This window comes from Gadus morhua, chromosome 7 (assembly GCF_902167405.1).
Source record: "Gadus morhua chromosome 7, gadMor3.0, whole genome shotgun sequence".
NCBI lineage: Eukaryota > Metazoa > Chordata > Actinopteri > Gadiformes > Gadidae > Gadus > Gadus morhua.
In genome coordinates this window covers 30943619-30957706 of record NC_044054.1, presented here as the reverse complement: position 1 = coordinate 30957706, position 14088 = coordinate 30943619, and the positions used below count along the sequence as shown (strand labels likewise).

General features: G+C 50.0%; 2 protein-coding genes across 7 annotated transcripts in view; one reads left to right on the top strand and one right to left on the bottom strand.

Moving 5' to 3' along the window:
• The window catches only part of dbn1 (drebrin 1), a gene marked incomplete at its 5' end in the record, with an annotated part of 14934 nt that extends 5697 nt beyond the window's left edge, over positions 1 to 9237 (top strand). For 2 of the 6 annotated variants that reach the window (XM_030360721.1, XM_030360720.1), the window contains 5 exon segments: positions 1391 to 1495; positions 3520 to 3591; positions 4397 to 4884; positions 5420 to 5519; positions 5760 to 9237. In XM_030360721.1, coding sequence (XP_030216581.1) covers positions 1391 to 1495; positions 3520 to 3591; positions 4397 to 4884; positions 5420 to 5519; positions 5760 to 5812 — 818 coding nt within the window. 6 annotated transcript variants of the gene reach the window in all.
• A 573-nt stretch (positions 9238 to 9810) lies between these two features.
• On the bottom strand, positions 9811 to 13826 carry prr7 (proline rich 7 (synaptic)). Its single transcript, XM_030360739.1, has 3 exons — positions 13327 to 13826; positions 11500 to 11802; positions 9811 to 11085 (listed from the first exon to the last, which is right to left on the bottom strand). The coding sequence occupies exons 2-3, from the start codon at positions 11777 to 11779 to the stop codon at positions 10613 to 10615; spliced, it is 753 nt and encodes a 250-aa protein (XP_030216599.1). The 5' UTR covers positions 11780 to 11802; positions 13327 to 13826; the 3' UTR covers positions 9811 to 10612.
• Between the last annotated feature and the right edge of the window lie 262 nt (positions 13827 to 14088).

Below are 14088 nucleotides of genomic sequence, written 5' to 3'. Positions count from 1 at the left end.
AGACACAGATACACACAAATGGAGATACATACACACACACACACACACACACAAATGGAGATACACACACACACACACACACACACACACACACAGTCACACATGGACATACACACACACACACACACAAACACACACACACACACGCACACGCTTTGAATAATTGGAATAATTGGAATCGTTTGTCACACGGTCACAGTTAGTATTTTACTACGGCATCAAGCCAATCAGAATGAAGGACCGGAACTATCCGTGTTATGAGTCGTTTGTCGTAATTCCGGGTTCCACCAGAGATGGCGCTGTGCCGTGCTCGGTTGGTTTCTTGTCGCTGATCTGGGGTCGTGTGAGGTCAGTGTTCAGAGGTCAATGTTTCAGCGATGTTGTGATGCATAGTTTGGTGGTGAGTTCTCGGCAGACGGCTGCGTAGTTAACGACAGCACGTATGCTACATGCTACGAGGCCGCTCCTGGAAATGTGCTACATGCTACATGCTACATCAGCGCTAGGCAGAAGTGCTTGGGTGATTCACTCATTCACATCCACCGTGGTGGAGTACCTCTGTCAGCTACGTTTCCTCTTTTCCATCCTCTGGATTCCTTCCTGCTTGGGTTTTGGTTGCATGCTAAATGTGATCTGATGAGGAGTCTCTTGAGCACATCTGGACGGTGACATCATGTCTGGGTCTGCTGCCAGCACATCTGGTTTCTGGTTCCCCAGAACATGGGAGCCTCGTCGTGAGCCAGGAGGTCCTGCCGCTTTGCACGCCGCAAGGTCCACCGATTAAACACTAATCAAACTTTACCTTTCTCCCTCTCTCTCTTTATTTCTCTCTTTCTTTCTTTCTCTTTCTTTTTGTTTCGTTGCAAATGATTTGGCCTTCACCTGGTGTTCGTCTTTCATTTGTATCCATCATCCCTCCATCTTTATACCTCCATCTTCATCCATCCATCATCCCTCCATCATCCATCCCTCACCCCTTCACTCCCCCTTCTCCATGTTCTCTCCCGGGTCACTCCTTGCCGTTCGTCTTTTGTTAACGGGACTCATGCCCTTATTACCCACAATCCTTTACACCTCTCGTTGTTATGGGGTCCCCTGCCTCTCTTTCTCCCCTGTCTCTCTCTTTCTCCCCCGTCTCTCCCTCACTCTCTCTCTCTCTCTCTCTCCCTCGTTGTCCCCCTCCTCTCCCTCGCTCTCTTTCTCTCTTCCCCGTCGTCTCCCTCCTCTCTTCTTCGTTTTGTCTTCCCATTGTCCGGGCACCTCGTGTGGGCTGTGTGTGTGTGTGTGTGTGTGTGTGTGTGTGCACACCGCATTGTGCTGTGTGTGTGTGTGTGCGCCGCGTGGTGCTGTGTGTGTGTGCGCCACGTGGTGCTGCGTGTGTGTGTGGCAGGTCGTGTGGACAGTCCGTTCTTCAGACAGCAGCACAGCGTCAGCGAGCCCAGCTCAAGCCCCGCCCCTCGGGGCCCCTCCCCCCTACGCATACCGACGTTCACCGGTAGGTACAGGCCTGCGAGGGGCGGAGCTTAACCACCCCCTAGTCCCGTCTTCTAGCAACCCCTCACCCCCCTAGCGACCAGCTGAGACTGGGGACAGACAACATTTTTTGTTTATTAAACTATAAATCATTTTTAATAGTGAGAGAGCCACACACAAAACGATCGATAAATCTTAACGAGTTCGTTGCTGTAGTTTGTGGCGAGCAACGTCTCAGTGCTTGTATCAGAGATAGTGTTTTAGTGCTTATATCAGAGCTTCTGTCTCAGTGCTTGTATCAGAGATAGCGTCATAGTGCTTATATCTGAGCTTATGTCTCAGTGCTTGTATCAGAGATAGCGTCATAGTGCTTATATCTGAGCTCATGTCTTGGTGCTTGTATCAGAGCTAAAATCTTGGTGATTGTATCAGAGCTAAAGTCTTGGTGCTTGTATCAGAGCTGACGTCTTGGTGCTTGTATCAGAGCTGACGTCTTGGTGCTTGTATCAGAGCTGACGTCTTGGTGAGTCGCTGTGTAAATCGTTTCCGGATGGTGAGCAGGGTAGATCAGAAGGCTTCAGAGTGCAGATTAAAGAATCTGTAAAAATGTGAACACTACAAGATAATCGGTTAGATCTTCTCCACTGATGTCAGGAGTCTGTCCCCAGCACGAGGTTTGAACAGCTGATCTCACACCGAAATCTGCTCCATTATTCTCAATGTCAAATATGATATCATCCACGATATCTTGGCTGACATTTGGACATCGGCGATATCTCCCATACCCCAACCCCTTAGTTCCCCTGCATCCTACCCCTAGCACTAGTGTTTCAATCACTTCCTGTACGAACAACCGTACTTCCTGTTAACACGAACAGACACAGTAACCCCAGTATGACACTGCAGAGTCAAGGTGGATCAGGCTAGGTTGCGTCGCTAACCAGCCAGGAGGTGATTGTGTTGTTGTCGTGCTAGTTAGCCTGCGGCGTCGCTATGTGTGCTAGCTGTCGGCTCCATGCTCCATCAGCTCTTCAGATGCCTCCTGCTCCTTCCTCACTTACTGACCTTGGATTATTATTCACGGAACCTAGAAGAAGACGACCAAGAAGATACGCACTCTAACGTTCCTCCAATCTCACGCTCTGCTTCTGTCTTCCTCACCTCCTCCTTCTCTCCTGCTCCTCCTCTTCCTCCTTCGCTCTAACCTCCTGCATGGACTTCTCCTGCCGACCGACTCAAACGTGAGTGTGTGCGTGTGTGTATGTGTGTGTGTGCGTGTGCTAGTGTGTACGTGCGTGCGCGGGCTGCAGTACTGTCGTTGGGCTGGTGGTCTCGTGTGACGTTGTGTGTTGTCGTGTGATGCTCTATGTCGTCACGGAGTCGTCAGTGTGTATCGTGTTCCTGCGTGTTGTTCGTCACGTCTGTCACGTGTTTGGAAGGCTTAACGACGTCGGGGCCTCGCCTCCCTACCCCACAAAATTCATCTGCTTGTGACCACAAAAGTCGGACGCCCCCACTTGTGATGTCACAAGTGGGGGTATCCACCCAGATGTATGATGGGTAGATTAACCCCTCTCCCCCAGAGGGACAAGGGAAGAGTTCATCTGTCTGTGGTACAACCGAGTGGACACTCCCCCTTGTGATGTCACAATCGGGTTCATTTAAACATGGACTGTGATGACTCATCAACACCAGAACGAGGGATAACACAGGGGCCCTGAAACAACATTTTAGTTTGTTTAGTGTGTGAGGTACAGGGTTCGATCCCGATGACCTCATGCCTGCCCACATTGGTTGGTGCCAGAATCCTAAGCCCTACCTAGACTATAATGGCTGATCTGTGACGATGGCTTCTGGATAAACCCCATCCGCCAACAGAGACCACAGTCGAGTTCTTGAGAGATTTTAGAGACCTGAAGCATTAATCTAGATCTAGAGCACATGTCGGCCTACTGACTGACGGGATGCAGGGTGGCAGGGCTGGCAGGTCTGGGATGTGGCTCTGATGAAGCGGGATGTGTTGCCTAGGTGATGACGATGCCGCAGTGAGCGCGGACCGCGGCGTGACCCCCACCCCCAAGATGGTGACCACCCCCGAGCCCAGCCCAGCCGAGGACGGTATGATACCCCTGACACGCCAACTCCAGGAGATAGTCCTCACCCCACCAGGAGATAGTCCTCACCCCACCAGGAGATAGTCCTCACCTCACCAGGAGATAGTCCTCACCTCACCAGGAGATAGTCCTCACCCCACCAGGAGATAGTCCTCACCCCACCAGGAGATAGTCCTAACAACACCAGGAGATAGTCCTCACCCCACCAGGAGATAGTCCTCACCTCACCAGGAGATAGTCCTCACCCCACCAGGAGATAGTCCTCACCCCACCAGGAGATAGTCCTCACCCCACCAGGAGATAGTCCTCACCTCACCAGGAGATAGTCCTCACCCCACCAGGAGATAGTCCTCACCTCATCAGGAGATAGTCCTCACCCCACCAGGAGATAGTCCTCACCCCACCAGGAGATAGTCCTCACCTCACCAGGAGATAGTCCTCACCCCACCAGGAGATAGTCCTCACCTCACCAGGAGATAGTCCTCACCTCACCAGGAGATAGTCCTCACCACACCAGGAGATAGTCCTCACCAGGAGATAGTCCTCACCCCACCAGGAGAAAGTCCTCACCAGGAGATAGTCCTAAACCCACCAGGAGATAGTCCTCACAACACCAGGAGATAGTCCTCACCTCACCAGGAGATAGTCCTCACAACACCAGGAGATAGTCCTCACCCCACCAGGAGATAGTCCTCACCAGGAGATAGTCCTCAACCCACCAGGAGACACATCAGTTGTAGTTTCAGGGTGCATTATGGGTAATGAACAGTGCACTATAAAGGCGACTGACTCCCTCGCCGTCCTCACAGCCTCGAAGCCGGAGCAGCCAGCTTCAGAGGCCACGCCCCCCAAGTCTGACGCCACGCCCCCAAGACCGGTCCAGAGCGTGGCCCCCCAGGCCCGGGACCCTGACCCCGCCCCCTGGGGCTCTGCGACGGACAGCCTGGTGGACGTATGGGACGCCGCCCCCGCTGCCGCTGCCCCCGCCGCCGCCCCCGCCCCCGCCCCCGCCTCCCAGTCCACCAATCTGGTGGACCTGATGGGTGACATCACCACTGAGACTCCGCCCCCGCGCCCACAGCCGCTGCTCAGCTTCGATGACATCATGGACGCGTCGCATTGCTCCGCCCCCGTCGTGGAGGACGAGCCCAGCAGCCTGGTGGACGTGGCGGGGATTGATCACATGACCCTCAGCTACCAGCATGCACTGCAGCACGCGGCGGGGGAGGGGCCTGAGGGGGAGGACGGAAAGCGGCTGTTGACCAATGGGGAGACAGCGCTTAAGGAGGGAACCCAGGTGAGGGATGAGGCATGAGAAAATATTAGGAATGAACTAATGACTACTCCTAATAATGCTACTAATACTACTAATTAATGCTGCTAATTAATACCAATAATTAATGCTACCAAATAATACCACTAATTAGTGCTACTTATTGATACTACTCATGAGCACTGCTCGACTCAATCTGTTTGAGACCGTTTAGATGTTAGACCACTCCCAGCTCATTTCTAACCAATCAGAGCATCTCTCCCCTGATTGGTTCGGAGGAATCCATCTTGCCTTACAATCCCATTCTTTATAACATTCAAAGGTGCTCCTTTAGTACCCCCTGTAGGACGGAGATGGTATTACTCATTTAATGATTAAAAGAACGTTATTGACTCGGCTCTCACAGCAATAGGAGAACAAGGCAGAAAGAATATTTAGTTTTGAAGAAATGTATGCATATTTAGCAATAAAGATGAAGACTGAACATATAAATACACAGGATGAACTTTGAGAGGATTGAAGATTTTTATAACCTCCTCACTCTTGTCTGTCTGTACAGGCGAGTGAGGGCTACTTCAGCCAATCACAGGAAGACGAATTCGGCCAATCGGAGGACACCACAGCTAAGCCGACGCCTGTGTTCTATAACAAGCCACCAGGTGAACTCCAGTTTCTGATTTATATCAAATATATATTATCATGTATAGACACGTAGACGTAACAATATGTTAGATATAATATGTATTATGAGACAATGTATTTACTAAATGAGTATAACATTGGTAATACAATACATCGTACTATTTTTTTGTTTATTATTTTGTCGTAATAAAAATAATGTGAATATGTGTGTTTCTATGTATTAATTTGTTTGTGTGTGTGCGTGTGTGTGTTCTCAGAGATTGACATCACCTGCTGGGACAACGATCCTGTGGATGAAGATGACGACTAGCCGACCAATCAGGGGCTGCTGCCAGACCAGGAAGAGGAACAAGTGCATCGTTAGGAAACTGTTTTTTTTTTTTTACAAAACACAAAAAGTAATAAGTCTTGCATCCTCCTCTGTATAATACCCTAGAAAGAAACTAACATTAGCCCCCTGGAAAGGTTTGGAGTTTCTGTTTAAGGAAATATGGGTTTAAGAAATCTTGATTTATTTGATAATTTCTGTTTTCTATTTTTCTGCATTTGTTATTTTTATTTATTGTTTTGAATGTGTTGCTGCAGATATATGAGCTGGAAGCTGGGAATCCTTATTGAAGTGTGTGAGTGCTACGCTATGGAGCTAAGCTAGCTAGAGCTACGCTATGGAGCTGAGCTATCAAGAGCGATAGCCAGCTAGAGCTACTGTATTTAGATGAACTAGCCCTGGCCAGGGTTAGCCAGAGCCACAGCCAGCTATAGCTGAGCTTGCTGAAACATACAGTAGCTTAAGCTAAAACTTATATATGGCTTCCTACAGTAGGTTTAGCTGTATCTCTGGTTAGCCCAGCCCCATACAGTAGCTCTCACTTTTTAGATCTAGCTAGCAGTAGCTCCAGCTAACTGTAGGTCTGGCAAGCTAGCTCTCTGCCTCAACAGCATTCATTCTCTATTAAATGAGGATGCTGTTAGCTGCTTCCATCTGTCTTGTTCATGTACGCTTTTATTTTGAAACCCAATTCCTCTATTTCCTTTTCCTGTCTGTTGCTACAGAGACAGAATAGATACTAGCTGTCGATCCCCACTCACGCGTTACTAACTCGTTACTACTAACATGTCAACATGTTGAGTTACTTTTAAAACATGTCAGGCGTTAGGGTCAGAAAGAGCGAGGGAGGGAGGGTGAGCAGAGGACTGAAGTGGTGGTCGTGGTGGTAGGGCTTCAAACTAAGACTTCCTTTACATTCTATACATCTTAAACCAGGTCAGTGTAATGTCCGGTGTTGGGGAACCCCTCTACTGTAGTGGTTTGACGTAACTGGTGGTGTCAGTTGGTAATTGTGCTACCACGTGACCTTTTGTCTAAACTCCACCCACCTCCACCCGACCGGGGGATGAAACAAACCAACGCTAGGCCTGTGAGGCTGAAGTGCTGCCTGCAGTGTTCGCTTGATGCTTCAGCTCCTCCCAGCCCAGCGGGAGGCCTCGTATGTTTGTCTCGCATACTTAACGAGTTCATGCCGATTTGTTAAAGAAGCACATCCTGTCACCCCAGGAGGTTCACAGGAAGGAGCAGCGGAGTCTTGTACGCTTCACTTCCTGTCGGGACGAGCGCTCCAACCGATGGATCTCTTGTGTTGCTTTGTGGTGTTCTGTGTGAAATGCAATAATACCCATATTAATAAAAATACAGTAAGAGCACTGAGGCTGGACAGCTGGGAACTCATAGCTCCGCCTCATTATTTGGGCAATAGGGCTCCCTCATTGGTGCAGCTGTTGATAGCTGGAGTGGCCTCGTCTCTGATTGGTGGAGCTGGAGTGGCTTTGTCTCTGATTGGTGGAGCTGGAGCTGAGGTTTTTCTTCTTTGGTAGACCAGCGTGTATCTTAAGGTATTGAAACAGTCTTTAAAGAATTTATTTAAAGAGTGCCTTGAGGAATTTGTCCTTTCTAGTGTTCATTCATGAAAAGGAATGACTCGTAGAACGAATAACGACAACTGAAATCCTATTCTGCCCGAGCCAAATCTTCCACCGAAGCTAAATCAAATCGTATGTTGACACGTTCCTCACTAGATGTCAGCTGCTGTACTATTTGCCTGTAGTCGTAGTATTGACAGTATTCGACTATAGTTCTACTAGAATTTGACTATTAGTACAACTATTATTTGACTATAGTCCTACTAGTATCCCACTATACTTCTGCTTCGGTACTGACCCGTTGAAACCATCCTGATCAGTTTCTGATCAGCATTCCAATAAATCTCCAAGGGCTGATTGATCCTCCACTCCTAGGGTTCTGAACGATGGTTTCAACGGGATCGACCTCCGAGATCAGCAGGTCCCACAAGGCCACCTCCGGTCTTTACACACTCCTTTAATTTCCTCTTCTTAGCGACAGTACTGTTAGTATCTCATACAGTAGCGACGTAGCATTGCAGCTAACGCCTTGTAGCACTTTTCCCTTCTGTGAGGTCTAGAGTTCGGAGACGGTGGCGCAGCTCCTGCCAATAAGGGACGCTGCGTCGCGTCAGCGAGGGCTCGTCATGTGGTCGTTATCGTAGGCTTCATCTAGGTCCTCCCCAGGTTGTGGTGAAGGTGTGTTTACCCGGTGTGGACGGTTAGTTCCCGCCTTTTCCTCTGGCTGGCTGTTTAGAGTAAAGTGCAGAACCAGAGCTGAACGAAGAACAACGACAGCAGGCTGGGTTCTCTATCCCCACAGGACCCCCCCAGGACCAAGGTCCCGAGCTGGTCTGCACCCTGTTGTCTCAGACCCATCCTATTACTGACCCCTGACCCTTGACCCCAGGCAGGCAGCGGGCACAAGGCTTCGCCCGCGCTCCGGAACTCACCCCTCTGGAGATCCAGATGTTCTGATTGGATCAGACTCACCTGGGCCACGAAAGCAATAACCCCCCCCTAAAAAGAATCAATAACAACGCGAATAGAATCCAATGAAAAATGTAAATAGCTTTGATGGGCTGCTTTATTAACCGTTGTAAATGTAAGTATTATTCTTATTATCTTATGATTCCTACTACCTGGAACACGGCAGAGGGGACCGAAAGGTTTGGTCATTTGTTTTGGGGACAAGTCTAGAGGGAACACCTAGTGTGTGCTTCCTGCTAGACTTCCTGCTGCTCTGTGTTCGTCCAGTCATCTCCTCGTAATCTACTGTACAAAGTCTAGAAGTAGGGATATAATGGAACCTATATTTTAATATTTAATCTGCTAGCTAGACCAGAGGCTGGGTGCTTAGCCTACGGCAATAGGCCTCCTCCGTGGTAACCAACGGCTACCTGGTTGCTATGGGAGATTATGTCTGAGACCCCCCCCCCCCCCCTTCCTCCACCATCTGCCACCTGTTAAACACACACACAAACACACACACACACACACACACACACGACTGCATTACCAACAAACCTCATTTATAGTCGCCTTGTGTGAACTCAGACCCTCACACATGCGACTTTAAATGAGCATAACAGTACTACACCTACTACTACCACTACTACCACTTCTACTACTACTAGAACAACAACAGAGCTCCATACCTCTACTCCTCGCTATTTATGCTCTCTCTCTCTCTCTCTCTCTTACGCGTCGTGCTCTTTTCTATCAGTCTTTTCTAATGACTTCCTTTCTGTCTGTCTGCTGCCCGCTCTCTTTCAAACAAGCACACGATGTTTTGACTCGCTGATGTACGTTAATAAAAGACGTTAGAAAAAAAATAAACAGGTGTCGTCTCGTCTCTCGTGTGGATTATCGGTCGATGTCCGTGTCAATCAATCAATCATCGATCCTGCGTCCCGGCAGCTGAGCGGCGGGTCTCCATAGCAACAGATCCCCGCCTCCTGCAGTGTGATTGGTGAGTAGGAAGGAGACGTGCGCTGTATTCTAAAGGCTGATTTGAAAGTTACCCGGTTCAAATCCCCACTAGTGCAGTTTAGATAATAACAACAAACTTGTTTTGTCGCACTGACGTACAGAAAGACAAGTCGAGTTAAACACCTACGTCCGGTTGTTACGTGAGTAAGAGCTTTGAAACCCTTGTTTGTCTGTTTGTTACGTGAGTTAGAGCTTTGGTCACGATACTGTTGTCTCTGGGAAAACTGACCGCTCATCACCAAAGGTTTCACCAAAGCGAACAGAACAGAAATCGTAGAGATGAATAACTGAATGATTAATTGTCGTTGGTGTGTAGCACATAAATCATAAATGTTCCTGAGGCACTTATTCAGGTCGTTATTTACCTCTGCATTAAATCCTAGTCCATGTCCTCCCCCCTGAAGCATGGACATCAAGACGTGACAATAACACGGTTCCACTTTTAATGCCTTTACAATTACAAAATTCACAGCAGTTCCGCGATCTTCAGAGAAACGCTCATTGTGTACAGGTCTGGCCTATCAGGTCTGTCCGACCATCTGGGCCAACCCACTCCCAGGCGGTGATGGCTGACAGCTCCTCTCTTCACCAGAACATAAGCACTATGAGAACCAGCTTGAGATCCCACATGGCATTACTGCAGGAGGCTGGTGCTGAGGCCAGACATAGTCAAGCTGCTGTCCCTTTTAAATAAGTTAAATGGATCACTTAGTTTGTACACATCGTTTTTTATTGAATTGTTAAATGGGTTCGTAAGAAAATAAAAACCTCCATTTTCATCCTTATCTGGGTGGCTGGAAGGCAGGTCCTAGGCAGTTTGTCAGTGAGTTCGGAAAATCCATCCCTGGCGAAAAAGCCCAACCCTGGTGAAGGCTGCTGATGCTTATCACTTAATACAAGCAAATCTGGATAGCACTGTGACCTGTTACCACATCATCGCAAGTTGAGAAAGTACATAGATGAAGATGTGGTCTGATGACCAGAAACAGGCATTCCCTCAGGGGGCTGGAGCAAACGCCCTCAGCTCCTGAGGAACCCCCCAAGGGGGAATCAGAAGCCAATGACCAGAGCCTGGTCAGGATGGAACTAAGTTCTCCACAGAGACTGTGGACTTCCTGTTCTATCCGTGCGGGTGGATCCCCTCAAACAGCTGTACTCTTGCCCAGCATGGGTTACCCCCTGCAGAGGCTACAGCCTGTTATATCTATGAGGAGGGATCCCCTCAAACAGCTGTACTTCTACCCAGCATGGGGTACCCCCTGCGGAGGCCACAGCCAGAGTCCAGTCCATTCCCCTCCTGAACCTCGTGCAGCTCCTGGAAGCCTGGCATCCCGATCACCCTGCTGAAGCCCAAGAACTCAGACTGAGTCCTGGTCTCCGGCAGCAGGCCTCTGTGGTCCATGTTGGACAGGAGCTGACCCAGGCCGTCCCAGTGCCGGGCTGAGGGCAGCTGGATCAGAGAGCAGTAGCCATGTTCGGCACTCGGTGCCGGAGGTTTGCTGGAGCCCGACTGCAGAGCCAGCTCGGGGTCCCGCCCCTGGAGCTCCCAGGGGGAAAGGGGTGGGGCTCGTTGCTGGGGGGCCTTCAGGAAGACGGCCCTGCCATGTAGGGGGTCCGCCAATACCTCGTTGTAAGATGGGGGGGGGTCATCCATCAACACTGCCTCTTCATAGCAGGGGGGGTTCCGGTCTGAATCTGTCGAGAGAAATTCATCATCCAGTCATTTTCAATGCATTAAGTATGCAAAAGTAACATCCTTCGCATTCAGAACTAGTGTTAATGAGTATCCTGGTCATTTGGCAAATTGGGAAGGCAAACTCTGCAACCAAGAGAGTCAATGGTCAAGAGAAGATGCACTGCTCACTGGCCTCTCCTTATCTTTCGTTTTCAGACAAAACCTGGTCAGGTGCAGTGGTCGGGTTGCAGTGGTCAGGTAGCAGTGGTCCGGTAGCAGAAGCAGTGGTCAGGTGTGGTGGTCAGGTGCAGTGGTCAGGTAACAGAAGCAGGGGTCAGGTAGCAGAAGCAGTGGTCAGGTAGCGGTTGTGGTGGTCCAGTAGCAGTGGTCAGCTTACAGGTGCAGTGATAAGGTGAAGGCTGACCACTCAGTACCTGGCCAGGTGACCCAGTGGGCCTCCGGTAGCGTCAGGGGGCCGTGGCTGGGCGAGGAGAGGCACAGCGGGGGACAGAAGGCGGGGAGCGGGGGAGAGCACTCTGCGGACTCCGTCTCCATGGTCCCGAGGCACTGCTCCCTCAACCGCTGCTCCTGGCCGCTCTTGAGCCGGCGCCGCAGGGCGCCACAGAGGCAGCACAGCACCGCCACCAGCGCCCAGAGCAGCCAGAACCCCGTGAAGCAGGCCAGGAAGGTGGAGGTGCCCCGCGACATCCCCATGTCGACCGTACGGAGGCTTCACCCTGTGGTACATGATCAGACGATGACAGGGTGAGTGCTCGCACGATGACGGGGTTAACGATCTGATGTTGATGGGGTTAGTGTTCAGACGATGACGGGGTTAACGATCTGATGTTGATGGGGTTAGTGTTCAGACGATGACAGGGTTAACGATCTGATGTTGATGGGGTTAGTGTTCAGACGATGACAGGGTTAACGATCTGATGTTGATGGGGTTAGTGTTCAGACGATGACGGGGTTAGCGATCTGATGATGACAGGGTTAACGATCTGCTGATGACGGGGTTAGTGTTCAGACGATGAAAGGGTTAACGATCTGATGATGACAGGGTTGGTGATCAGCCAACGCCGGGGTTAATGATCAGGCGATGACAGGGTTAATGATCACACGATGATTGAGTTTAGGATCAGACAATGACAGAGTTAAGGATCAGACGATGATCTGGTCAATGATATGACGATTAAGGGATTAAGGACAATGAAGCAGTTATGGCCCGCGGTGGCAGCGATCCAAAAATCAACTGCAATGGTGTAATTTCATTCTGCAACGCCTGCCAGAAAAAGCTTGGTCACAACCAGAAGATAAATCCAGCTGATGCCATTTTTCCTATTCTCTTGAAGAACATAAACTAAATTTATTTAGTGATGACTGAAGCGGTTTTAGGAGAGGTGACCCTCAACAACAGCTGAAGGTGGAGGGACGGCTTCGGTATTCTTTCTCCCAAGAGCACGGTGGAGATCAGGAGGCGTCAGGAGAGGTCAGGGAGATGGTCATTTTGACCTCGTGTTAGGAAGGTTACAGGGAGTGGGGCGCCCTCTAGTGGCGGGGGACGGAGGAAGGATAGGAAAAGGCGGACAGTGTTGACGTAGTGAACCTGCTTCCAGAAACCAACGAGGGGACTTTGGGCGAAGAAATGTGAAGCTGCTTCAGATTTGCCTAGTTGGAACCAGGCAAAGTACTTCACATTGACGAAAAAAAAAAAAGAATCATGATATGTGGATATTACGCACTCATGACGGTCACAAAGCAGAACAAAAAACTCAAAGCCAAACTTGCATCTCCACTCGAATCAAGACACTATGGACCACTGTTGGACATTTGACATCTGTTAAAATAATCGTTCTGTTACTCCCCAACTACAACCGCGTCCAGCTTTAGCCAGGCTATCTTTGAATGCCATGATCAACTCTTTCTCCTCTATCATTCCTCGATTCCTCAATGCACTTTAAAAGTGAGGTTGAGTGAATGTAGAGACAGATGTGGGATACAGGTGAGTAAAAATGATCCAGTGTTTGGAGCGGACGTGCAGAGCGCTTCTCAGCTCGTGAAGGGGATCGGCAGAACGCGTCTCAGCTGGTGGAGGCAGAGCGCGTCTCAGCTCGTGGAGGGGAGGCGCTGCTGAGACGCGTGTTGCCCCAGTGGCGATGGAGGAACCCGTCAATCTCTTAACTCGAACGTCTGATCAAACCTCACGGAAAACCACGTCCTTGTAAATACTACGGTCTCACATCAAGAAGGAAACGTACCTGTAGCTGTTTTGGCGAGCAGAGATCAGAATCCCAGATGAGCGCTTGATGCTGTTGTCTCCGGTGTATTCTTGGTATCTCTTGTTCATATCCAGCAGTATGTCGGCCTGTATTATTCTATGTATGCGTATTGTTCATTTCCAGCATTAGGTAGCTCTATATTCATTCTGGATATTGTTCCTATCCAGCCAGGCGCGCGCTCTGTCACGACACGGCGCCGCTCTTTCTTCTCTGTTTCGGTCACGAGCCGCGCGTCGTGCTGTGAACACCGTTTGGAGAATGTTGGGTTCACCTTGGCAACCTGGCCACTCCCCCCTCCTCCCTGGTAACCTAGCAACCCGTCCCCTCCCATTGCTCCCTGGCGTCGCGGGGCCGGACAGAATACTAATCAAACGCAGAGTGGGGTTTCCCAAGGATGAGTCGAAGCTGACGTCATTGAGGATAGGGTGTCAGTTACACGGCCTACCCTTCATGTCTTTGTTTACCTACCCCCCTCCTACCTATACCCGTTACCTCCTACCTATACCCACCTATCCTAGGGTAGCCATCCACCTAGCCAGGTTTAACTTCCTTCGTACCTTCCTCCCTCACCTACCTTCACCCTCCTCCCTAGCCTTCCCACCGAGCTAACTCAAGTACCACACAGAGTTGAACATGGGGCTGTATCTGGGTTGCGTCCCTATGACAACCGTTCTGAAAACAGTGGATGGGCTGGTTTTAAGAGGTCCGTCTGACCCTCTGTCTCTTTTGCCCTGTCTCTCT

Coding starts and splice junctions, on each gene's coding strand:
- prr7 (XM_030360739.1), bottom strand. CDS start 11,779: ATGGGGATGTCGCGGGGCACCTCCACCTTCCTGGCCTGCTTCACGGGG. Junction 11,086..11,499: donor CCACTGGGTCACCTGGCCAG/GTACTGAGTGGT, acceptor TTCTCTCGACAG/ATTCAGACCGGAACCCCCCC.